Source organism: Oncorhynchus clarkii, chromosome 20 (assembly GCF_045791955.1).
Source record: "Oncorhynchus clarkii lewisi isolate Uvic-CL-2024 chromosome 20, UVic_Ocla_1.0, whole genome shotgun sequence".
In the NCBI taxonomy this organism is placed as follows: domain Eukaryota; kingdom Metazoa; phylum Chordata; class Actinopteri; order Salmoniformes; family Salmonidae; genus Oncorhynchus; species Oncorhynchus clarkii.
The window spans coordinates 33471399-33495489 of NC_092166.1; the positions used below are offsets into that span (position 1 = coordinate 33471399).

General features: G+C 42.8%; 1 protein-coding gene and 1 pseudogene across 2 annotated transcripts; one reads left to right on the top strand and one right to left on the bottom strand.

Moving 5' to 3' along the window:
• Window positions 1-105: 105 nt before the first annotated feature.
• LOC139377062 (protein lifeguard 3-like) lies at window positions 106-6784 on the bottom strand (annotated as a pseudogene).
• Window positions 5553-24026, top strand: LOC139376270 (caspase 8, apoptosis-related cysteine peptidase). Of its 2 annotated transcripts, none has more exons than XM_071118624.1 (11): window positions 5553-5801; window positions 12972-13131; window positions 13557-13747; window positions 13879-13984; window positions 21044-21173; window positions 21364-21480; window positions 21559-21671; window positions 21788-21902; window positions 22011-22138; window positions 22262-22632; window positions 23608-24026. In XM_071118624.1, exons 2-11 carry the CDS (start codon window positions 13024-13026, stop codon window positions 23735-23737), a joined length of 1509 nt encoding a protein of 502 aa, XP_070974725.1. In that variant the 5' UTR covers window positions 5553-5801; window positions 12972-13023; the 3' UTR covers window positions 23738-24026. The 2 variants fall into 2 exon arrangements, with proteins under 2 accessions (XP_070974725.1, XP_070974726.1); XM_071118625.1 differs by having other exon boundaries at window positions 5579-5801; window positions 21788-21866.
• The last annotated feature ends 65 nt before the right edge of the window (window positions 24027-24091 follow it).

Sequence of the window (24091 nt, forward strand, 5' to 3'; positions counted from 1 at the left end):
TCTTGACGACGCGTTACGGACGGCTTTCTCTTGTGACAGTGACTTTTTAATGGGAATCGCCATTACAATAGCAGTAATATATAAATAACGACAGTAAAACTGCTATTATAAACGGGGTGGTTCGAGCCCTGAATGCTGATTGGCTGACAGCTGTGGTATGAGACCGTATACCACGGGTATGACAATCAGTACCATCAGTACAAACCTCAACATATCAGACATATATTATACATATTGTATATGTTATAGGAACAAACACATGCTGATACAGTTTAAGTGGTTCTGTTTGTACTACATCTACCTGTGTTTTATCCTCAGTACAATAGTAACGGTAATAGAACAAAAACATGACTCGGCATCAGTGGAGGCTGGTGAGGGAGGACAGCCCATAATAATGGCTGGAATAGAGTCATTGGAATGGTATCAAACACGTGGTGTCTAAAGTGCAAGCTCACATGTGTGAAGGAGAGCACAATGACTGTGATGATGCCTGCCACCATGACAACGACCCCCAGTACACAAAATAGGCTTGTGCATGAGGTGAGGTCCACACACATACACACACACCACAAGAGGTTGGTGGCATCTTAATTGGGGGAGAACGGACTAATGGGAATGACTGGACCTGAATTGGTGGAATAGTATCAAACGCATGGTTTCTAGGTGTTTGATGACATTCCATTTGCGCCGTCCCGGCCGTCCTCTTACCTTGGTCTGGAAGTAGAATACTGTGGTGATGATGCATACGATACGATGACCGCGATGCCCAGAGCCAGAAGCACTGCTTTAGTATCATAGAAACTACACACAGAGCAGAGACGCACACACGGCGACAGACAGACGTGACTACCACACTGTGTGTGTCTGTATCACCTGGATATGGTCCCTGTCATGTACAGTAGGACATGGCCAGTGTCTGTGCAACAGAAAACACAGATCAATATAAACCACAGCAGGCCAGCACAAACCACTAAAGTCCATCATCGACCAGTAAATACCATTGTAGACTATAGACTAGCCTGGACCAGTACAGAATATTGCTAGTTACTGACAAAGGTGGGGAGCTGGAGGACTTTCCGTGGGAATTTCCTCCTAAAGACAGGCGAGTGGCTACGTTAAGGACAGCACTTTAATACAATAAAACTCTATTGTCAACTCTATTGTAAACTATTATACATTTTTTGGTCAACTTTATTGTCATCTTCTAGAGGTGATGTTCTTTAAGAAAGAGACTCACCTGGGTCCTTTACGGCAGACCGGCAGAATGTGAGTGACGATATACACAGTGCTACAAAGGCATAGGTCAACACAGCTGTCAATCAAACAGCACAGCCAAGACATGAGCCAGCACAGCTGTCAATCCAACAACACTGTAAAAACATAGGTCAGTACAAAGGGATAGTACTTACAATGACAACCAGTAAACGGCTGGGTTTCTGATCACAAACCGCTTTACAGAGTCACTGCAGAGAAGGGTAACTCAGTTCAACACATGTGTGCAGTAACACAAAACCACTAATACACAGACATACCACAGTCATAGAAACACAAGCACTGCAACGAGTGTGACAGTGATGAGTAGCTGAGATGCCAGAATCATATACACCTAAGAGAAAGAGACAATATACTATATTATAAACTGGGTGGTTCGAGCCCTGAATGCTGATTGGCTGACAGCCGTGGTATATCAGACCGTATACCACAGGTATGACAAAACATTTATTTTTTACTGCTCTAATTACATTTGTAACCAGTTTATAATAGCAATAAGCCACCTCAGGGGCTTGTGGTATATGGTCAATATACCACGGCTGAGGGCTGTATCCATGCACTCCGCGTTGCGTTGTGCCTACAGTAAGAACAGCCTTGAGCTGTGGTATATTGGCCATATACAGTACCACACCCCTCGTGCCTTATTGTTTAATTACATCACCTTGTGTTTGTGTGTGCTTGCTTGTTGTGCTGTCTCACTTTTCGTATGAAGGCATGTCGCACTTTCAGACTGTTGAAACGGCCTTCAGCAAACCCCTCCCCATCGCCTGTGACATCAACAGAAACCTCATCAGAACACAAGACTGGTGATCAAGTACTAAAGTATAACCTTCAGTATCAAGGATTCATATTAATCTGTGCAAAAGAGCTTATTCGGGAATAAGAGAAAGCTCAGAATAAGCCCCAGCCAGGTGAGAGAGGAGGGTTCAGGCTTACCGCACAGTGCACTGGTTGGCATTGTAGGAGTAGTGATGCGGGGCATGGGTGGTATTGTGGGCTGGGCATGATACCCTGGTGTTGGACCACCAAGGTGAGGCTGGCCTGGGTAGGTCCCAATGGGGTACCCTGCAGGCTGACCGGGGTATGGAGGACCATGGGGACCAGAGGGGTAGGGGGCGGGGGTAGGGGGTGGGGGACTTCCATAGGCCGGGAAGCCGTATGCAGGAGGAGGGGGGTAGTCGCCACCTCGGGGGCCGTAGAGGTGGGTACTAGAGTCATCAAAAACCCGGGGGGAAGTCAGACCGCTGTATACTGTCTGACCCAGGAACCCCCTCCTAGTAAAACCGGCAACCCAGGGATCCCCTCCCAGGAAAACCGGTGACCCAGGAACCCCCTCCTAGGAAAACCGGCAACCCAGGGATCCATTCCCAGAAAATCCGGTGACCCAGGGATCCCCCCTCCCAGGAAAACCGGCTACCCAGGGATCCCCATCATATGTTAGAAAAACTTTATTTTTCACGTCTTGTCTTATCATCTGGTAAATGATAATGGCAAGGAGAAGTAATCTACATTAGAAAATAATAGATTTGGAAGATCGTTTTTTATGATTTTGACCTCCGCACATAGTTTGACCTCCGCACTTTGAGAAGCTTCACAGCTCATTAGTGGTGATGAGTTAAGACAATCAGAAATACTATCAGACATCCCCAAATGGGCACATTTATAGGCCTACATTTGTGCGCAGGCCAGGTAGACTAGTCCTACCTATATGTGTCATCAGGGGCACGTCCTTTGACTCTTTAATGCATTAGTTCTTTCATCTCCTGTGTGTCAACTGAACTATTAGTGGTTTGGGCAGTAAGGCTGTTATGAAGGAAATGAGATGGGGACTTTACTAGATTATTGAGACATAAATGAGGAATTAGAGTTCATTTTCAGCTGTGTGTGGTCTCAATTGAAATTTTAATAAAGCATTATTTTTTATTGAAGCAAAATGTGCTTTTGTGGTTGTCTTCATTACACTTAATACAGTTGAAGTCGGAAGTTTACATATTTATTTAATTTCACCTTTAATTAACCAGGTAGGCCAGTTGAGAACAAGTTCTCATTTACAACTGCGATCTGGCCAAGATAAAGCAAAGCAGTGTGACACAAACAACACCACAGTTATACATGGAATAAACAAACATACAGTCAATAACACAATAGAAATGTCTATATACAGTGTGTGCAAACGGTGTAAGGAGGTAAGGCAATAAGTAGGCCATAGTAGTGAAGTAATTAAAATTTAGCAAGTTAACACTGGAGTGATAGATGTGCAGATGATGATGTGCAAGTAGAAATACTGGAAATACTGGTGTGCAAAAGAGCAAAAAAGTAAATAAAACAATATGGGGATGAGGTAGGTAGTTGGATGGGCTATTTACAGATGGGCTGTGTACAGCTGCAGCGATCGGTAAGCTGCTCAGATAGCTGATGCTTAAAGTTGGTGAGGGAGATAAGTCTCCAACTAGAGCGATTTCAAATAAAGACGGGAAAAAGACACATTTACACGGGAGAACAACGTCTACACTGCTACACCAGCTTTGTTTAAAAAAAACATACACCTTAGCCAACTAATTAAACTCAGTTTAACAATTCCTGACATTAAATCAGAGTAAATGTTCCCTGTCTTAGGTCAGTTAGGATCACCACTTTTTTTTTAAATGTGAAATGTCAGAATAATAGTAGAGAGAATGACTTATTTCAGCTTTTATTTCTTTCAGATTTGATTTCTTTCATCACATTCCCAGTCGGTCAGAAGTTTACATACAACCAATTAGTAATTGGTAGCATTGCCTTTTGTTTAACTTGGGTCAAACGTTTTGGGTAGTCTTCCACAAGCTTCCCACAATAAGTTGGGTGAATTTTGGCCCATTCCTCCTGACAGAGCTGGTGTAACTGAGTCAGGTTTGTAGGCCTCCTTGCTCGCACGTTTCAGTTCTGCCCACAGATTTTCTATAGGAATGAGGTCAGGGCTTTGTGATGACCATTCCAATACCTTGACTTTGTTGTCCTTAAGCCATTTTGCCACAACTTTGGAAGTATCCTTGGGGTCATTGTCCATTTGGAAGACCCATTTGCGGCCAAGCTTTAACTTCCTGACTGAGGTCTTGAGATGGTGCGTCAAAATATCCACAATTTTCCTCCCCCATGCTGACATCTATTTTGTGAAGTGCACCAGTCCCTCCTGTAGCAAAGCACCCCCACAACATGATGCTGCCATCCCCATGCTTCACGGTTGGGATGGTGTTCGTCGGCTTGCAAGCCTCCCCCTTTTTCCTCCAAACATAATGATGGTTATTATGGCCAAACAGTTCTATTTTTGTTTCATCAGACCAGAGGACATTTCTCCAATTAGTATGATCTTTGTCCTCATGTGCAGTTGCAAACCATAGTCTGACTTTCTTGTAGCAGTTTTGGAGCAGTGGCTTCTTCCTTGCTGAGCGGCCTTTCACGTTATGTCAATATAGGACACTTTTTACTGTGGATATAGATACTTTTGTACCTGTTTCCTCCAGCATCTTTACAAGGTCCTTTGCTGTTGTTTTGGGATTGATTTTCACTTTTCGCACGAAAGTATCTTCATCTCTAGGAGACAGAACGTGTATCATTCCTAAGCGGCATGACGGCTGTGTGGTCCCATTGTGTTTATACTTGCGTACTATTGTTTAAACAGATGAACGTGGTACCTTCAGGCGTTTGGAAATTGCTTCCAAGGATGAATCAGACTTGTGGAGGTCTACAATTTTTTTATGAGGTCTTGGCTGATTTCTTTTGATTTTCCCATGATGTCAAGCAAAGAGGCCCTGAGTTTGAAGGTAGGCCTTGAAATACATCCACAGGTACACTTCCAATTGACTCAAATGATGTCAATTAGCCTATCAGAAGCTTCTAAAGCCATGACATAATTTTCTGGAATTTTCCAATCTGTTTCAAGGCACAGTCAAGTTAGTGTATGTCGACCTACTGGAATTGTGATACAGGGAATTTTAAGTGAAATAATCTGTCTGTATACAATTGTTGGAAAAAATTACTTGTGTCATGCACAAAGTAGATGTCCTAACCGACTTGCCAAAACTATAGTTTGTTAACAAGAAATGTATTGGTTGAAAAACAAGTTTTAATGACTCCAGCCTAAGTGTATGTAAACTTCCGACTTCAACTGTACATACTACACCAAAGGCCCTATAATTATCTGTCTCTGTAACCAGAAAAGGGATGACGAGATTTTTGAGCATTTTATTCAATGCGTCATCATGTTACTGTACAACCACGCCCATTGTCATGACCTACTTCCTGACTCAAATGATAAAACCGTGGAGAAGAAGTCGAACCGAAAGAAAACAGGACAGCGCGAAGAGTGCGGTGGCAGTGGTATTTAAAAAAAAAAAGAGGTATACATTTTGCGTACATTGTATGTTACAGTTGAGTGAATTGGCTGTTCTCTTTATTTAGTCGTGTCTTATCTCATTGGCGTCTCATTAACTGACTACGTAGTTTCGTTAGTAGAAGAAGCCGGCGGGAAATACTCGCCCAGCCGACCCAAGGTGAGTTGTGTCTGCCTTTAAAAGTTTATTTTAAGTTCCTATCCATGACAACAGTCAAGTGCTGTATTACTGTTTAATTACAAGTTGATTTTATTTAACATGGTGTAGACATTTTTTGTATAGTATTTGCAATTTCAAAAGTACAGAATAAACTATTCTGCCAGCAGCACAAATGATGACCTCACTTTTTATGCTAATCGGGGAACTTTCTAAATAAAAGCCCACATTTCAACACTGTATTTATTTGTTTTTATTTAACCTTTATTTAGCTAGGCAAGTCACTTAAGAACAAATTCTTATTTACAATGACTGCCTACCAAAAGGCCTCCTGTGGGGATATTAGCTGATAAAAAAAGATGTCGAATTTTAACCAATGGCCAATGTTCTACCTGTCTCCGCCTAAGTGGGGTGGGAAATACTCAGTTGGGTCTGTAGAATCTACAGATGGTGTTATTTCATGGGGGACTGTGGTTCACTTTATGTCAAATGAATGTTATTTAATGTTATTAGGTTATTTACGTAAAGCTTCCTATTGTTTGATTCTGATACTTCCCAAGTGGGGAACTCGAGTTTCTGACATCACGTGAATGTGTCATAATTACCCAGGAGCACTTTATTTGTTTTTGAAAACGTTTTATTGTAACATTTCCTTTTTAAATCTATTCATTTATATATTTACAGCCTTTATACACATAAAAAAAAAACAGCATTTGAATATTACATTTAAATTGTTAAAAAGTACCACTAAAAACAACCATAAATAAAAGTACTTTTTCATGTAAAACATCCAAATCTGTAAAAGCCATTTAAAATGTGTATAAATTATCTAACAAAAGTAAAACATTTTTTAAGACATGAAAACATAACTTTGTTAAAAAGCTGTCTTCGGTCCTTTGTACGGTCCTTATCAAACTCGCCTGCTCCGAATCGATTTCCGTCCTGTACGTCAGGGCCAGGAGCACTTTATACTCCACCCATTCCATTGCCCACAACTAAGTTGTGGGGCGGCAGCGTAGCCTTGAGTTTAGAGCATTGGACTAGTAACCGAAAGGTTGCAAGATCGAATCCCCTAGCTGACAAGGCAGTTAACCCACTGTTCCTAGGCTGTCATTGAACATAAGAATTTGTTCTTAACTGACTTGCCTAGTTAAATAAAGATAAAATAAAATAAAGTAGGGCCTGTAAAAAAAAAAAACACAGTATAACTTTACGTAAGGCAGGGTTCCCAAACTGTCTGCCGAATTTGGCCCACTGGTGTCTATATTAAGCCCCCAAGTTTTCTGAGCTTTTTTTGTTGTTGAATTTTAGCATTGTACATAACTATAAAAACACAAGGAAATTAGCTACCAAATGATTTTAATTAGCAAAATCTGTTCTGAAGTATTTCCATGCATAACCGAGAGACACGTGATCGTATACATTTTGTAAGCAAGGTTTGAAATTGTTTTAGTTAAATATTATATCTGTTTTGGGCTTCTTGCAGTCCACAAATCATTTGTAATTATGTTCCGAACATCCCCTCAAGAAGAAAATCATCCCGCTGCTGAATCTAGTTGATGATCCCTGATGTAAGGTCTTTACATTAATCAAATATTCTGTTTTTCAGGGGGGCTTTGTCAAACGTCTGGTTATTACGCAGTCTGTCTTGTTATAGACACTCATTTAGTTCAGCATGTTACATTAATTTCAAAACAATACAATCATATTCAATACAGCAATAATAAATCAGCCAGAAAAACAAAACATCGTAAAATAAATGTGCTTAACGTGTTTGCTTCCAGTATGAAACAAAATGCCATTCCATACTAAACGTTCATGTACTTGCCTTGCCCTAATGGATTGGTGATTGGTTGAGAACTGCTTCAAAGACAATGATGGACTGACATGAATCTGTCCTAGATTAATCTAATGGGGATGTGCTGGCTGCTCCTTTACACATTTAAATCAGCCTGAGGGCAGCCTTGACAGGTCAATCGCTTTGGCCTAACAAATAAAAAGGTGTCGGTAATCCCAGTAAAATCATGTAGGTTCACCCCAGCTATGCATAGCCTCCCAATTATTTTCTTAAACCCAGCTTGGTCACAATAAAAAGGTTTGACTTTTGGACTTTAATGGTTCATATAGCCCATGTACAGCATTGGGGGCAGTGGAAGGGGTATCTGTACTTTACTCTTTATATTTTAACCACTTTTACTTCACTGTTTTCTTTAGGAATGTAATGTACTTTTTACTCCATACATTTTCCCTGACACCCAAAAGAACCGGGACAGCCAACCAGCGCAAAAATAATATTGCGGTATTGTTGAAACAATACATATTGCCCCCCCCCCCCGATCACTAATATGCATAACACAATCCCCCTCCAAAACTACACATATTTGTTTTTTAGAGACCCAACAGAGTATTTCCCACCCCAATTTAGCTGAGAAAGGTAGAATAATTTTCTCTGTACAACCCAATATTTATCTCATATACAGTGTATTGGAGGGGTGGAGAACTGCTGCAGGATATGTACAACACAGTACCAACTTTGCATATCTAGTTATTAGAGACCCTACTAAGGGAGGTGAAGATTATTTGATATTTTCCCCCCACAAACCAATAAGTATCCCATATACAGTGTATTGCATTGCAGTGGGTGGAGTAAGTTGTCACCAGCACTCTGTATTCAACCCGTTGCCCAACACAAGAGACGATTTTAGGACGATTGAGTAATAACAATACCATGTATTTTATTAAGTGTGTTTCTGTAAATATATTCTACACCAGTGGTTCTCAAACGTTTTATAGTCCGCTACTCCTTCAAACATTCAACCTCCAGCTGCGTACCCCCTCTAGCACCAGGGTCAGCGCACTCTCAAATGTTGTTTTTTGCCATCATTGTAAGCCTGACACACACACACTATATGATAGATTTATTAAACATCAGAATGAGTGTGAGTTTTTGTCACAACCTGGCTTATGGGAAGTGACAAAGAGCTCTTATAGGACCAGGGCACAAATAATAATATATTATTAATCAGTAATTTTGCTGTTTTATTTAGCCATCTTACATATAAAACGTTTTATTTGTTCATTGAAAGTTGTGAATATCTCACCACAGGTTAATGAGAAGGGTGTGCTTGAAAGGACGCACATGCAATGTTGGGTTGTATTGGAGAGTCTCAGTCTTAAATCATTTTCCACACACAGTCTGTGCCTGTATTTAGTTATCATGCTAGTGAGGGCTGAGAATCCACTCTCACATAGGTAGTACATGGTTGCAAAGGGCATCAGTGTCTTTTAACAGCGCAATGTGCCAAGGCAGGATACTCTGAGCGCGCAGCCCAATCCAGAAATCTGGCAGTGGCTTCTGATTTAAATTACATTTTCACAGAACCGCTTGATGCAATTTTGATGAGGCTCTATTGTTCAGATATCTGTAAGTGGACTGGAGAAAGGGCATGAAAGAGAGAACGAATCCAGTTGTTTGTGTCATCTGAAAGTACCTGCGTAATTATGCACCCAACTCACTCCGATGCTTCGCTATATCACATTTGACATTGTCCGTAAGTTTGAGTTCATTTGTTCACTTTGGACAATAGTTTTCAACATACCAGCATTTGTGTGAACTTTCAAAAGAAATGCTGGTAGAAATAATACTTTTATTTGTAATATTTTATGTCAAATAATCCATTAATGTTTTTCAAAGGTGATGGCAATGCTGTGAAAAACAGTTGTACTGCACTAGAGTGCTAAAAATAAATATTCCCGAAGTTGAGCATTTCTTTGCATAGGGGAAAAAATCTGAATCTTTACTGCTAGCATAATATCCTGCTGCTAGCTGGAACCTTGCCACTTTGTTGCCACTCCTGTTGAGGCTGAAAGACATATGTACAAATAGTAGTAAGAATGTCTCACCTCATGTTCAAGAATGGCCTTTTTCCCGTTGTACAGATTACAACCACTCCCTTTTGGTTATTTGAAAACAAAATAATCTCCAAAATAGAGGCCATAGAAAGTTGGTTGCAATTTCAGTTTAATCAAAAAAACGTTTTCAACAAAATGATAGTCTAGAAACTAAAGCTTTGGTTGTCTTCCTCTCATGCTTCCATGTCTTCTCTATGGATCTCCTAAATGTCCACCTCTTGAACATCAGACTCTGAGGCCTCATCTTCACTGTCACTTTCCAGCCTGGTTGTGGATGGCTCGTTGTCAGGCTCAAAAAGCCGCAAATTTGCCCAGGTGGCCACCATTTTTTAACCCTTTTATTGGTCAGCCTATTGCGTGCTTTGGTGTGTGTGTTCCCAAACAAGGACCAGTTGCGCTCTGAGGCGGCTGATGTTGGTGGGATTTGGAGGATGACCAACAACGGGAAAGAGCCTCAGATACAGAAAGTACCTTCCACCAGGTGGCTGACGAGATATGTTGGCACGACTGCCATATTACAGCTCCCTCCTAATGCCCTTGCTTGGAAGTGTACTTCACAAGACTGCCAAGAGCCTTGCCCTCATCCAGGCCAAGGTGGCGAGACACGGTAGTGATGACACCATTGTTGATCTCTGTACCAGACAGGATGCTCTTGCCAGCAGACTTGGGGTTCAACATGTACGCTGTGACGTGGATGGGCTTCAGGCAGAATTCTTCGCTTACATCTGCAACAGAGTCTGAACATCAGACAGGATGGAATTGTCTCCCTCAATCCATGCAATGGCTAATACTACTATAGTTTCAGGAGTTTCAGGCTGCTTACCACGCTCTCCCAAAATACATCACACAGGAGGATCCTCTTGATGGGGCTGTCCATATCGGCAGACTGTGATATGGCCATTTCTTCCTTCCCCTCCATGAGACTGTCAAACATGATGACAACACCACCCCAACAAGTGTTGCTGAGCAGCTTCAATGTGGTGCTCTTACTCTTCTCACTTTGCTTGGTGAGGTAGATTGCTGCTATAACTTGACGACCCTTCATAAACGTAACCATTTCCTTGGCTCTCTCGTAGAGTGTATCCATTGTTTTCAGTGTCATGATGTCCTTGAGGAGCAGATTCCATGCATGAGCAGCACATGCAATGGGTGTGATGTGAGGGTAGAACTCCTCCACTTTAGACAGCGTTCATGTTCGCAGCATTGTCTGTCACCAGTGCAAATACCTCCTGTGGTCCAAGGTCATTGATGGCTGCCTTCAGGTCATCTGCAATGTAGACACCAGTGTGTCTGTTGTCCCTTGTGTCTGTGCTCTTGTAGAATACTGGTTGAGGGGTGGGGTTGATGTAGTCAATTATTCCTTTCCTGCAAACATTCAACCTCTCATCAGAGATGATTGCAACACAGTCTGCTTTCTCTATGATTTGCTTGACCTTCACTTGAACTCTGCATCCAGCAAATGAGTAGATAAAGCATGGGGCGGCTGGGTAGCCTAGTGGTTAGAGTGTTGGACTAGTAACCGAAAGGTTGCAAGTTCAAATCCCCGAGCTGACAAGGTACAAATCTGTTGTTCTGCCCCTGAACAGGCAGTTAATGTCTGGTTGGAGGGGTGTATGCTGGGCGAAGAACATTCAGAAATCTCTTCTAATACACGTTGCCTGCGAGCATCAGAGGTGAACCAGTTGCATACACAGCTCGAGCAAGAAATTCATCAGCATTTCTCGGACTATGTTCTGCAATTGAGTCAAAAAAACTTCTGATTCCAGGAGGACCATGAGCTGTTGCTATCGATAAGGTGTCGGATTCATCATTTTCACCTCGAATAGAAGTAGAGGACTTTTGTCAGAGGTTGTGAGCGCTGAGGGAACTTTATGCACTTGGCCAGATGATTCTGCATCTTTGTTGCATTCTTCACATATGATTTGGCACAGAATTTGCAAATGTACGCTGCTTTTCCTTGTACATTAGCTGCAGTGAAATGTCTCCACACATCAGGTAGTGCCCGTGGCATTTTCCTGTAGATAAGGAAAAAAATTGGTTAAAAAAAAGATATGTACAGATAAAATAGTTAAGCAGTTAGATTAAACAACTCCTTTGTAAGAAACATTTATCATGAAACATGTATGGAAACAGGTGAATTAATACTCCTCAGTTAGCAGGCTCAAGTAAGCTAAAACCCACATGGAAGCAAAAACTAACTAGCAGAAATTGTTAACAAGTTATAAATAATTTAAACACACTATTTACTAGTTAACAAAAAATTATGTATGTCATATAAAATATATTCACCCCACCCAGTATTGTAATCAAAACTGACCAGAAAGTGTGTAGTCCTTGACTCAGACAGTGTAATAGTGTGGGCTCAACAGCATCTCAATAGTGTGTAAGATCCTGAGAATCGGCTGTACATGTGATGGAAGAGTGCATGGTCTAACATGTTCACCACACCGCATAAATTTACACATACATGTTATTCAATCATTGCACCCACACTGCTCGCGAGTGTCTGCGTAGCTGGGCGCTAAAATAGATCTTGGTTCTATTTGTGATGCTCAACGTGCTGCAAGTCCTGCCTCTCAAATCTCCTCATTGGTTTTTAGGCGCATATAGCCACGTGGGGGATTGAAAGATGGAACTGAGTAGAGGATCTTGTGCATTTCAGGTAAAATAACAATCCAATGTTTATATCCCAGGACAAATTAGCTAGCAACAGCAAGCTCACTAGCTAAATTGTCATAAATGTTTCAAACTTTTCGAACTGCCCCCAAATTAATATAATTGGTTCAGACTTTATTTCAACCTGCATGTCCTGATCGCATCTGGATCATCCCCAGCTTCCTATTGGCTCATTCATCTGTTTCTTCCCCCTGTAACTATTCCCCAGGTGGTTGCTGTAAATTACAATCTGTTATCGGTCAACTTGCCTGGTAAAATAAAAATATCTATGACCTGGGAAAAACCTAATCAGGTAATCATGGAAAAAAAAACACATGTTGACATCCTACCTATAAAACAATATGAGCTCACCTCTCTTTCATTCATACATCCTACACTGTTGACTGTGGCCTGTGGGTTTCTCATCCTGTCACCCAGGAGTTTATATAGAGGCTGGTCACTTCTCATAGCCCTTTAGGAAGCCTTCCTCCTGGTCATCTCCTCATACCTGACCCAGCAATAATGGACCAACATGTTGGACTTACCTCCTCTACTTTCTCTCTCCCCCCCCCCCCCCCCCCCCCCCCCCCCCCCGCTCTCTCATAGCCCTGTGCAAGTGGATGTTGCAGTGCGGTCTGGTCAGGGGATCCAGTGTGTGATGGACCTGCGCCTGCTGTCTCGTATCGATGAGGAGCTGGACTCCTCTGAGGTGGCTGCCCTGTGCTTCCTGTGCAGAGATGTGCTCAATAGGAAACGCCTGGAGACGGTGAGGGATAGGGACCACGTACAGAGGGCTAAGATCGAGATGAATTGCCAATCCTAACCTCCTTTGAAGTGATTGGATGATGTATATTAGGATTGTGGTTAGGATAGCGCATCCTAGCGCACTATGGAGTTTATGCCATATTGCTATGCAATCCTTTCAGATGTTACAAGTGCCAAATGGAAACTGGTGAAACCAATACCATAAATTTGAATTGAATTTGGGTATAAAAAATGTAAAAAACACAAAATGTACATTGTATCCCCAGAGCATGTTTTAATTAAAGCTTTAATTGTTTTCAAAGTGGTCCATGGCTATAGAGTTTCCTATCATTATATTTCCCATCAGTCCATTCCTTTTATATCAGTGAAAGCAAGTGTAGAGAATTGGAACGCAACACTGTCTAATCCTTTGTGGGCTGGCTTCAGGTGGAGGATGGGCGTGGCCTGTTCCTGAGGCTGCAGGAGAAAAGCCTGCTGGAGGACCACTACTTCCTGTCCCAACTCCTCTCTGTCATTGGTCGACTGGACCTTCACCGCCTCCTGGAGACCGACAGCAGACAGCCGGAGCAAACGGCCCACACCCAGACAGACGCATGCCCTGCCCTCTCACAGTACAGGTGAGCACAGAGGGGTGTCTGCATTTGCACCACAATGGACCACATAGCACAGCAACACTGAACAGCTGGACATTCTGGTAAATCACTGGTTGCATTACGTCTTTCTCTTTCTTTCACTCTCTCTCTCTCAGGAGGATGTTGTATAAGGTCTCAGAAGATGTAACTAAGGAGAATCTCACTAAGATGAAGTTTTTGCTGAGTGACAAACTGCCCAGAGGACGACTGGATCCCTGCACTGTGAGAACACCTACATGCACACACTCATTTGCAAATGCACACTAGAAAATTTGAGCCTGGTCCGACCTAGCCCGAGCCCTACCCGAGTCCAACATCACATACATGGAATGAATCCACGATGGCGTAGCAGTCAGACGTCTTTGTCTTGTCCCATGTACATATCTTTAAAAAAATATTTTTCTTCGCATTCTTTTTAATATTATTCCTAAACCTCTACTTCAAAATACTCTCCTGCGACCCACCTCACCCAATGTGGAATTCCGGAACTGGAATTCCGCAACTGACTAGCTACCAGCTATCAGTCAGCTAACCATTGCTAGCGGTCATCAGCTAACCTTTAGCTCGGAAAGCTCTCGCCAGTTCGTACAACGCATTTCAAACCAGAGCATACCGGACCTATTTTTCTCTCCATATCCCCGGATTCCTACCGCAAACTCTGAACCTTTTCATCTGGACCTTCGCAGCTAGCTAACCGCAACCCGGGATGAATACTCCTGGCTAAGATTTCCCTCCCGGAGCAAGCGCCAATTAGCCTGGAGCTAGCCCATGCTATGCCCATCTCCTGGCGAGGGCTCCTGGGCTACTCCTGAAGCCCACTCCTCGGCTGCAATATCCGGACCCCTTCTACTGCCGGTACGGGGCACGGAACCCTGCCGATCCTTCACGACTGGAATACTGACATAATCTGCCCGATGATTCCAACAGGCCCCTCAGGCACGACGTCCCCTGAAGGCCCATTCTGCTAACCACGGCCTGCTAGCTATCTAGAGCATATTGGACTGTTAGCTGATCCATCAGTCAGTTTCTTGGACCACTATACCCATTTTGCCAATTGGACTTGGACCCCTCTGCTACTTGGAACCCGACTAATTCCACGACTGGTCTATCGACGTCACCGCACGAGGAGGTAAAAACATACTTTTCCCCCATCGCGGCATCCCTCTAGGGCCCTTCTGCTAACTTGCTAGCCCCGGCCTGCTAACTGCTAGCCCCGGCCTGCTAACTGTCAATTGCCGTGTCCCCAGCCAGCCCAACCACTTACTGGACCCATCCGATTCACTTGGCTGCGCATGCCTCTCCCTAATATCAATATGCCTTATCCATTTCTGTCCTGGTTAGTGATTGCTGTCTTATTTCACTGTAGAGCCTCTAGCCCTGCTCAATATGCCTTAACTAACCATGTTGTTCCACCTCCCACATATGCGATGACATCACCTGGTTTAAACGTCTCTAGAGACTATCTCTCTCATCATTACTCAATGCCTAGGTTTACCACCAATGTACTATCTTCCTACCATACCTTTGTCTGTACATTATGCCTTGAATCTATGCTATAGTGCCCAGAAACCTGCTCCTTTTACTCTCTGTTCCGAACGTGTAGGCGGCCAGTTCTTATAGCCTTTAGCCATACCTTTATCGTACTTCTCCTCTGTTCCTCTGGTGATGTAGAGGTTAATCCAGGACCTGCAGTGCCTAGCTCCACTCCTACTCCCCAGGTGCTCTCATTTGTTGACTTCTGTAACCGTAAAAGCCTTGGTTTCATGCATGTTAACATTAGAAGCCTACTCCCTAAGTATGCTTTAGCACATTCTGCCAACCCAGATGTCTTAGCCGTGTCTGAATCCTTGCTTAGGAAAACCACCAAAAACCCTGAAATTTCCATGCCTAACGATAACATTTTCCGCCAAGATAGAACTGCCAAAGGGGGCGGCGTTGCACTCTACTGCAGAGGTCTGTCTTACTATCCAGGTCTGTACCAAAACAATTCGAGCTTCTACTTCTAAAAATGCACCTTTCCAGAAACAAGTCTCTCACTGTTGCCGCTTGCTATTGACCACCCTCTGCCCCAGCTGTGCCCTGGACACCATATGTGAATTGATTGCCCCCCCCCATCTATCTTCTGAGCTCGTGCTGCTAGGTGACCTAAACTGGTACATGATCAACACCCCAGCCATCCTACAATCTAAACTTGATGCCCTCAATCTCACACAAATTTTCAATGAACCTACCAGGTACAACCCCAAATCTGTAAACATGGGCACCCTCATAGATATCATCCTAACTAACTCACCCTCCAAAAACACCTTTAAATTTAGCACCAGGAATTGATATAGCCCTTGGTTCACTCCAGACCTGTCTGCCCTTGACCAGCAAAAATATCCTGTGGCGTTCTGCATTGGCATCGAATAGCCCCCGTGATATGCAATTTTTCAGGGAAGTTAGGAACCAATATATACAGGCAGTTAGGAAAGCTTAGGCTAGCTTTTTCAAACCAAAATTTGCATCCTGTAGTACAAACGCTGGGACACTAAAGTCAATGGAGAATAAGAGCACCTCCTCCCAGCTGCCCACTGCACTGAGGCTAGGAAACACTGTCACTACTGATAAATCCACAATAATTGAGAATTTCAAGAAGCATTTTTCTACGGCTCGCCATGCTGGCTACCTCTACCCCGGTCAACAGCCCTGCGCTCCCCACAGCAACTCGCCCTAACCTCCCCCACTTATCCTTCACCCAAATCCAGATAGATGATGTTCTGAAAGAGCTGCAAAATCTGGACCCCTACAAATCAGCCGGGCTAGACAATCTGGACCCTCTTTCTAAAATGATCTGCTGAAATTGTTGCAACTCCTATTACTAGCCTGTTCAACCTCTTTTGTGTCTTCTGAGATTCCCATAGATTGGAAAGCTGCCGCGGTCATCCCCCTCTTCAAATGGGGAGACACTCTAGACCCAAACTGCTACAGACCTACAGTGCCTTGCGAAAGTATTCGGCCCCCTTGAACTTTGCGACCTTTTGCCACATTTCAGGCTTCAAACATAAATATATAAAACTGTCTTTTTTTGTGAAGAATCAACAACAAGTGGGACACAATCATGAAGTGGAACGACATTTATTGGATATTTCAAACTTTTTTAACAAATCAAAAACTGAAAAATTGGGCGTGCAAAATTATTCAGCCCCCTTAAGTTAATACTTTGTAGCGCCACCTTTTGCTGCGATTACAGCTGTAAGTCGCTTGGGGTATGTCTCTATCAGTTTTGCACATCGAGAGACTGACATTTTTCCCATTCCTCCTTGCAAAACAGCTCGAGCTCAGTGAGGTTGGATGGAGAGCATTTGTGAACAGCAGTTTTCAGTTCTTTCCACAGATTCTCGATTGGATTCAGGTCTGGACTTTGACTTGGCCATTCTAACACCTGGATATGTTTATTTTTGAACCATTCCATTGTAGATTTTGCTTTATGTTTTGGATCATTGTCTTGTTGGAAGACAAATCTCCGTCCCAGTCTCAGGTCTTTTGCAGACTCCATCAGGTTTTCTTCCAGAATGGTCCTGTATTTGGCTCCATCCATTTTCCCATCAATTTTAACCATCTTCCCTGTCCCTGCTGAAGAAAAGCAGGCCCAAACCATGATGCTGCCACCACCATGTTTGACAGTGGGGATGGTGTGTTCAGTGTGATGAGCTGTGTTGCTTTTACGCCAAACATAACGTTTTGCATTGTTGCCAAAAAGTTCAATTTTGGTTTCATCTGACCAGAGCACCTTCTTCCACATGTATAGAGTGTCTCCCAGGTGGCTTGTGGCAAACTTTAAACGACACTTTTTATGGATATCTTTAAGAAATGGCTTTCTTCTTGCCACTCTTCCATAAAGGCCAGATTTGTGCAATATACGACTGATTGTTGCCCTATGGACAGAGTTTCCCACCTCAGCTGTAGATCTCTGCAGTTCATCCAGAGTGATCATGGGCCTCTTGGCTGCATCTCTGATCAGTCTTCTCCTTGTATGAGCTGAAAGTTTAGAGAGACGGCCAGGTCTTGGTAGATTTGCAGTGGTCTGATACTCCTTCCATTTCAATATTATCGCTTGCACAGTGCTCCTTGGGATGTTTAAAGCTTGGGAAATATTTTTGTATCCAAATCCGGCTTTAAACTTCTTCACAACAGTATCTCGGACCTGCCTGGTGTGTTCCTTGTTCTTCATGATGCTCTCTGCGCTTTTAACGGACCTCTGAGACTATCACAGTGCAGGTGCATTTATACGGAGACTTGATTACACACAGGTGGATTGTATTTATCATCATTAGTCATTTAGGTCAACATTGGATCATTCAGAGATCCTCACTGAACTTCTGGAGAGAGTTTGCTGCATTGAAAGTAAAGGGGCTGAATAATTTTGCACGCCCAATTTTTAAGTTTTTGATTTGTTAAAAAAGTTTGAAATATCCAATAAATGTCATTCCACTTCATGATTGTGTCCCACTTGTTGTTGATTCTTCACAAAAAAATACAGTTTTATATATTTATGTTTGAAGCCTGAAATGTGGCAAAAGGTCGCAAAGTTCAAGGGGGCCGAATACTTTCGCAAGGCACTGTATATCTCACTTGTCATCCCCAAAGCCAGTTCTTCCTTTGGCCGCCTCTCCTTCCAGTTCTCTGCTGCCAATGACTGGAACGAACTGCAAAAATCTCTGAAGCTGGAGACTCTTACCTCCCTCACTAGCTTTAAGCACCAGCTGTCAGAGCAGCTCACAGATCACTACACCTGTACATAGCCCATCCAATCTACCTCATCCCCATACTGTTTTTTTCTCCTTTGCACCCCAGTATCTCTACTTGCACGTTCGTCTTCTGCACAACCTACCATTCTAGTGTTTAATTGCTATATTGTAATTACTTCGCCACCATAGCCTATGTATTGCCTTACCTCTCTTATCCTACCTCATTTGCACATGTTGTCAATAGATTTTTCTACTGTATTATTGATTGTATGTTTGTTTATTCCATGTGTAACTCTGTGTTGTATGTGTCGAACTGCTTTGCTTTATCTGGACCAGGTCGCAGTTACAAATGAGAACTTGTTCTCAACTAGCCTACCTGCTTAAATAAAGGTGAAATAAATAAATGTATATTTTTAAACTTGATTTCTAGAAAAAATAACGTTGCCATTTCACCAGTAGGCTATATTGACTGTTGAGAACAATGTGGTTGAGGCGGCAGCAGCATGGGAAGACGAGGAAGCATCTTTTCTCAGAACTCTCCTTTGAATGCATCTTGACTTTATAAAATATCCAAACCTTAAGAAATTAGACAGATCTTGCTGCTGTTGCCCGTTTTTTGAGTGTTTGTTTACTACTGATTACAGTAATCCGATGCGATATCAATTGAGCTCCAAGCAACCGCAACATGTATAAAGCAATTGCATTTTATGAATGCAACTGTTTTTAAAAGGCTTTACAACTTGATTTCATTAGAAAAGACTCTGGGATTTCTTAATTTCATTAGTGTTTACATTGATCTAAACGGTCAAAAGACAAATTTAAAAAAAAAAAAAATCCAACACCCATTTAGCACAGAATAAGCATGTGCCTCTTCCTCCTCCTTCTTGGTCTTGTATTTTTCTTCTTGGTCTATTTCTCTTATTAGAATTATTATAATAAGTGTTACTTTTATCAATATTAGGCCTTGTAGGCTAGTAGCCTTGCTTAATCTGTCCACCCTCGAGCTTGTCGTGTTATAGCCGTCACTTAGGCCTCAATCAATCATTAATTAATGTCATCACACAGCATGATTCATGCCTTTTTTTAAACGATAAGGCATTTTATTTTGAAAATGAAAAAAGAGCCTAGAATATTTAAACAAACAAACAAACAAACACCGTAAAACTTCAATTAAGCACAGTCTCAAATAGCCCCCTGTCCCTTTTAATAGCCGGACAACGGCACACATTTCAGAAAATGAACACCTGTTTCAAATAAACGCTGGTCTAACTGAATTTCTTACGAGGTTACCATTAATTGTTTTACGAGATTTGTTTGATTTGTTAAATTTCCATAATTTGAGTCATTGCTGAATTATTTAATCCTCTGTTTTTATTGCCAGTAAGAAACTGCTAGCCGTTGGCTTCTAACAGCTGAGAACTGCTAGCTAACTGGCAAGCACAAACATAGTCAACAACTTCAGGTGTACTGTGACCCCCATAAATCGTCCAATTGCCACCTAGTGGCGAAAGTAAGAACTGACAAATGCACAGTCAAAGAAGATAATTATTCTGTCAAGGAAAATTGTTGATATTAATATACATTTTTTTTAGGCATACTAAGACAAAAGAAACGTGACCTAGTGTGTACATGATTACACAGTGTAGGGATTGAAGAATTGTTTAAAATGCTGGAAGTGAAATCTGAAATTATACAGTTAACTAAGCAAATGAGCAAAAGCTGTATGCATTAAGGAAATGGACGCCTGGCTCAAATAGAAGTCTGTCTCTAAGTGCATGTTGTGTTCAGTGATTTAAGCAAATAAAACTGGGCTATTAACTGAAGTTTTACTGTAAAGATATTTTCTACTGAACATCCATCATTTGAATAATTGCTCAAAAGCCCCATGTTGTGGATGCATGTTATTCTGAAATAACTGCATCAAGCCTAGGCCAAATTAGGAAAACATTTGGATCAGTTATGGGTCTCCTTTCAATAGTTTTACAAGGAAGGCCCATTAGCGGTGCAGTCATAGGGTGTATATATGTTAGGATGTGTCGGCTTCTCCTGATTCTAAGATGCGCAGCTTGTCTAGGTCTCGTGGATCATCATTCTCCTGAATGCGCTCCAGCCTTTTCGCATCACAATTTGAAAACGTTTCAGTCATCAGAAAAATATGTTTAATCATGGCCACATGTCTCATACCCAGCCAATATTGTAATCCTGGTGCCGATAGTGGCTACTGCTGCGACGAGAGCAGTAGTAGTAAAAGGTGTGCAGCAAGCCCGAACCCCGCCCGGACCGACTCAATTCTCAGAAATTCAGACCCAGCCTGTTAAAGGGCCGTCGGGTTCGGGCTGAAAATGGGAATCTCACCGTACCTTCTATGGCTGCGTTTACACAGGCAGCCCAATTCTGATTTATTTTTTTCCACTAATTGGTCTTTTGTCCAATCAGATCAGCTTTTTCCCATAAGTGGGCAAAATATCAGAATTGGGCTGCCTTTTTGTAAACGCAGCCTAACACACACACACAATTACACCCTCTCTCACTCTCTCTTTCTTCCCCATAGACGGCTCTGGAGGTGCTGTGTGAGATGGAGAGGCAGGAGCTGCTGACGGAGGACAGACTGGATGAGCTACAGAGGATACTGGAGGAGTGTGACACACAGCTGGCCCACACAGTACAGCAGCATAGAGAAGGTACATATTGACACACAGCTGGCCCACACAGTACAGCAGCATAGAGAAGGTACATATTGACACACCTGGCTAGCCGGTACAAGTCACTCTCACTGTTCTCTCTTCTCTCTCATACCACTCTCTTGCGCTGATTTGATAGTTCAGTATATAAAAATATAGTTATTTGTTTCATGTGGCTGCTGTTTTTCAGCAAGGGGCAGTGTGTCACGGCAGGAGTACTCTGTTCAGCCAATCAGCAACCAGGAACAGCAACTCAGCTCCCCTCAGTCACTACAGAGCCTGTCTATATCAGAGACACGGCCCAACTGTAAGTCTCACACACACACAGACACAGACACACACAGACACACACACACAGGTAGTTGAAGTGTGTTCTTGTCCACAGGTGAGCGTGGGCAACGCATAAGGTTGTACTCTGATGCAATGACGGAAACTCAGCCTGGGTCTGGGCCTGACCAGGTGACCACTTCACCGACGCAATCCTGGAAGACTTCTGAGGTTAGACAGTGGGATACACTTTAGACACCAATCATAGATTCTAACATTTGGTAGTGTTTTTTTTTTTTTTTTTTTTTTTTCCATGGTGGTAACTCCTGTGTGTGTTTGCCCAACAGATGGAGCACTATTCCATGACCTGTAATCCTCGGGGGACGTGCTTAATCATCAATAACTACCACTTCATGGGATTTTCAGGTCTGACAGACAGACCAGGAACTGAGCAGGACGAGAGTAGGCATGCTCGCTCATTGGTTGATATTATGAGCCTGATCTCATTCAGTGAATTGGCCAACCTGGATGTTAAATTCTCCCATCTGTCTCTCTGTCTCTTGTGTGTAGAGGCTCTGCATAATGTGTTCTCCAGGTTGGGGTTTAAAGTGGAAGTGTGTAGCGACCTGACAGAGAAGACCATGTTGGGTGCGGTAGAGGAGCTTGGAGGGCGGAGTCACATACAGGCAGATGCTCTGGTGAGTAGTGAGGTCATAATTCTCGTCTCTTCAGGAGGTACAGTAGCTCTACTCTTGAAGCCCAATTGGACTCCAATTAATTAAAGTAGGTTGAACTACTCTAATCCCTGTGCCTGGTCCTAGGTGGTGTGTGTGCTGTCCCATGGGGAGAAGGGTTGTGTGCTTGGGACAGATGGGGGGGAGGTGCTCATTCGCTCCCTCACACAACCCTTCACCAGCAAGCAGTGCCCTTCTCTGATGGGCAAACCCAAACTGTTCTTCATCCAGGCCTGCCAGGGGAAGGGCTTCCAGCGAGGGGCCCTATTCAGCCCCTCCATAAGGCAGAGAGAGGGGCGGTATGAGGCAGACGCCGGCGCCATCGAGTCCATCCCCTGGGATGCAGACTTCCTGATCGGTATGGCAACAGTAGAGGAGTGCAAGTCATTCCGAAACACTAAGGAAGGTTCCATCTACATCCAGGAGCTCTGCAAACAGCTGGAGTGGGGAGCGGACAGGTGAATTAGAAGGGAAGCGGGTTAGGTTTGGCATTAACCATAGAGATTTATTAAGATCATTACATAGAAATAACCCATTTTTGGGATGTTGCCATTGAGGGATTCCACCATTTTAACGGTCCAATGCAACTGTTTTTAAATCAATATCAAATCATTTCTGGGTAACAATTAAGTACCTTACTGTAATAGTTTTTCATATTTTTTGTTGTGCTTTTTAGAACTTTCTCAAGACAGAATTTTGCTCTGATTGTCTGTGAATGGTCTGAGTAGGGAGGGGGAAACTGAAAACTAGCTCTTATTGACAGATTTGGAACTCTCTTCGTTATTGGTCTATAAACCAATTTACTGCCTTGTGATGTCACCAGGGAAGCCCAAACGTAATTTTGACTACACTTTAAATAGTCAACTGGGTGGGAATTCGTACGGGTTGGGAGCGATCGGCCAATGATCAGACCCTTATTGTATTCTTCAAATTGGTTTGTTTAGTTTGTAAATGGCTTTAAGCTATATGACCGCGATCTAGTGGTCACAAATTCATTTCACATAAGATTTGGTTCAAGACTCCAGCACTGCAGGTGGCCATATAAGCTTGCCACTTTTTTCAAACATCAAAAGAAATGTGACTATTTTAAAATGGAGATAGCCTCAATGACGCTGCCCATGCAGTCAGACACCATGATGGCAGATACAAGGTTGTTATCTCTGGGCTCCTGACTTAGTGACTTAGACCACTAGGTGGTCTAAGTCACTGCATCTCGGTGCTTGAGGCATCACCACAGACACGCTGGTTCGAATCCAGGTTGTATCACAACCGGCCATGATTGGGAGTCCCATAGGGTGACGCACAATTGGCCTAGCGTCTTCTGGGTTTGACCATCATTGTAAATAAGAATTTGTTCTTGCCTAGTTAAAAACATACATCTTTATAACAGGTGAGAGATGTATTGTGATGTGTATTTCCTGTTTCCTGTGTAGAGGGGAGGATATTCTGTCGGTGCTGACGCGTGTGAATCGTGAGGTCAGCAGAGGAGTGTATAGAGACTCCAAACAGATGCCTGAGCCCAAGTACACCCTCACCAAGAAACTCTTCCTCCCCTACTTCTGAAACACCTCTGGTTGGCTGACTTAAAGCGTCAAATCTTGTCCCTCCTTCTGGATCGAGACACTTCAGAATGGCTGTCATGTCTAAACAGTAAGCTGTCACTCTCAGGAACCCTACCACAGCAGCCTCTACCGTGGCCCATCTCCCATAAGACAGTGTGTTGAACATTGGTTGGCATGTCTGATTTCCTGAAAGATGTTTCAAACTCATGAGATTTTAATAAATTTTTCCATTAAATGCTGGAAATTGTGGAATGTTTTCTTTATCTGTAATAAATGTGTTCTGGAGATAATCAGTGAAATGGGTGTCTATTTTTCTATTCGCCATGTTTCACATTTTTAAAGTTCAACAAGATGT

What these genes read in the sequence shown, in the direction of transcription:
- LOC139376270 (XM_071118624.1), top strand. Translation starts at nt 13,024, where the DNA reads ATGGACCTGCGCCTGCTGTCTCGTATCGATGAGGAGCTGGACTCCTCT. An exon ending in CCTGCCCTCTCACAGTACAG is followed by an intron (nt 13,748 to 13,878) that starts GTGAGCACAGAG and finishes TCTCTCTCTCAG; the next exon opens with GAGGATGTTGTATAAGGTCT. An exon ending in AGTACAGCAGCATAGAGAAG is followed by an intron (nt 21,174 to 21,363) that starts GTACATATTGAC and finishes GCTGTTTTTCAG; the next exon opens with CAAGGGGCAGTGTGTCACGG.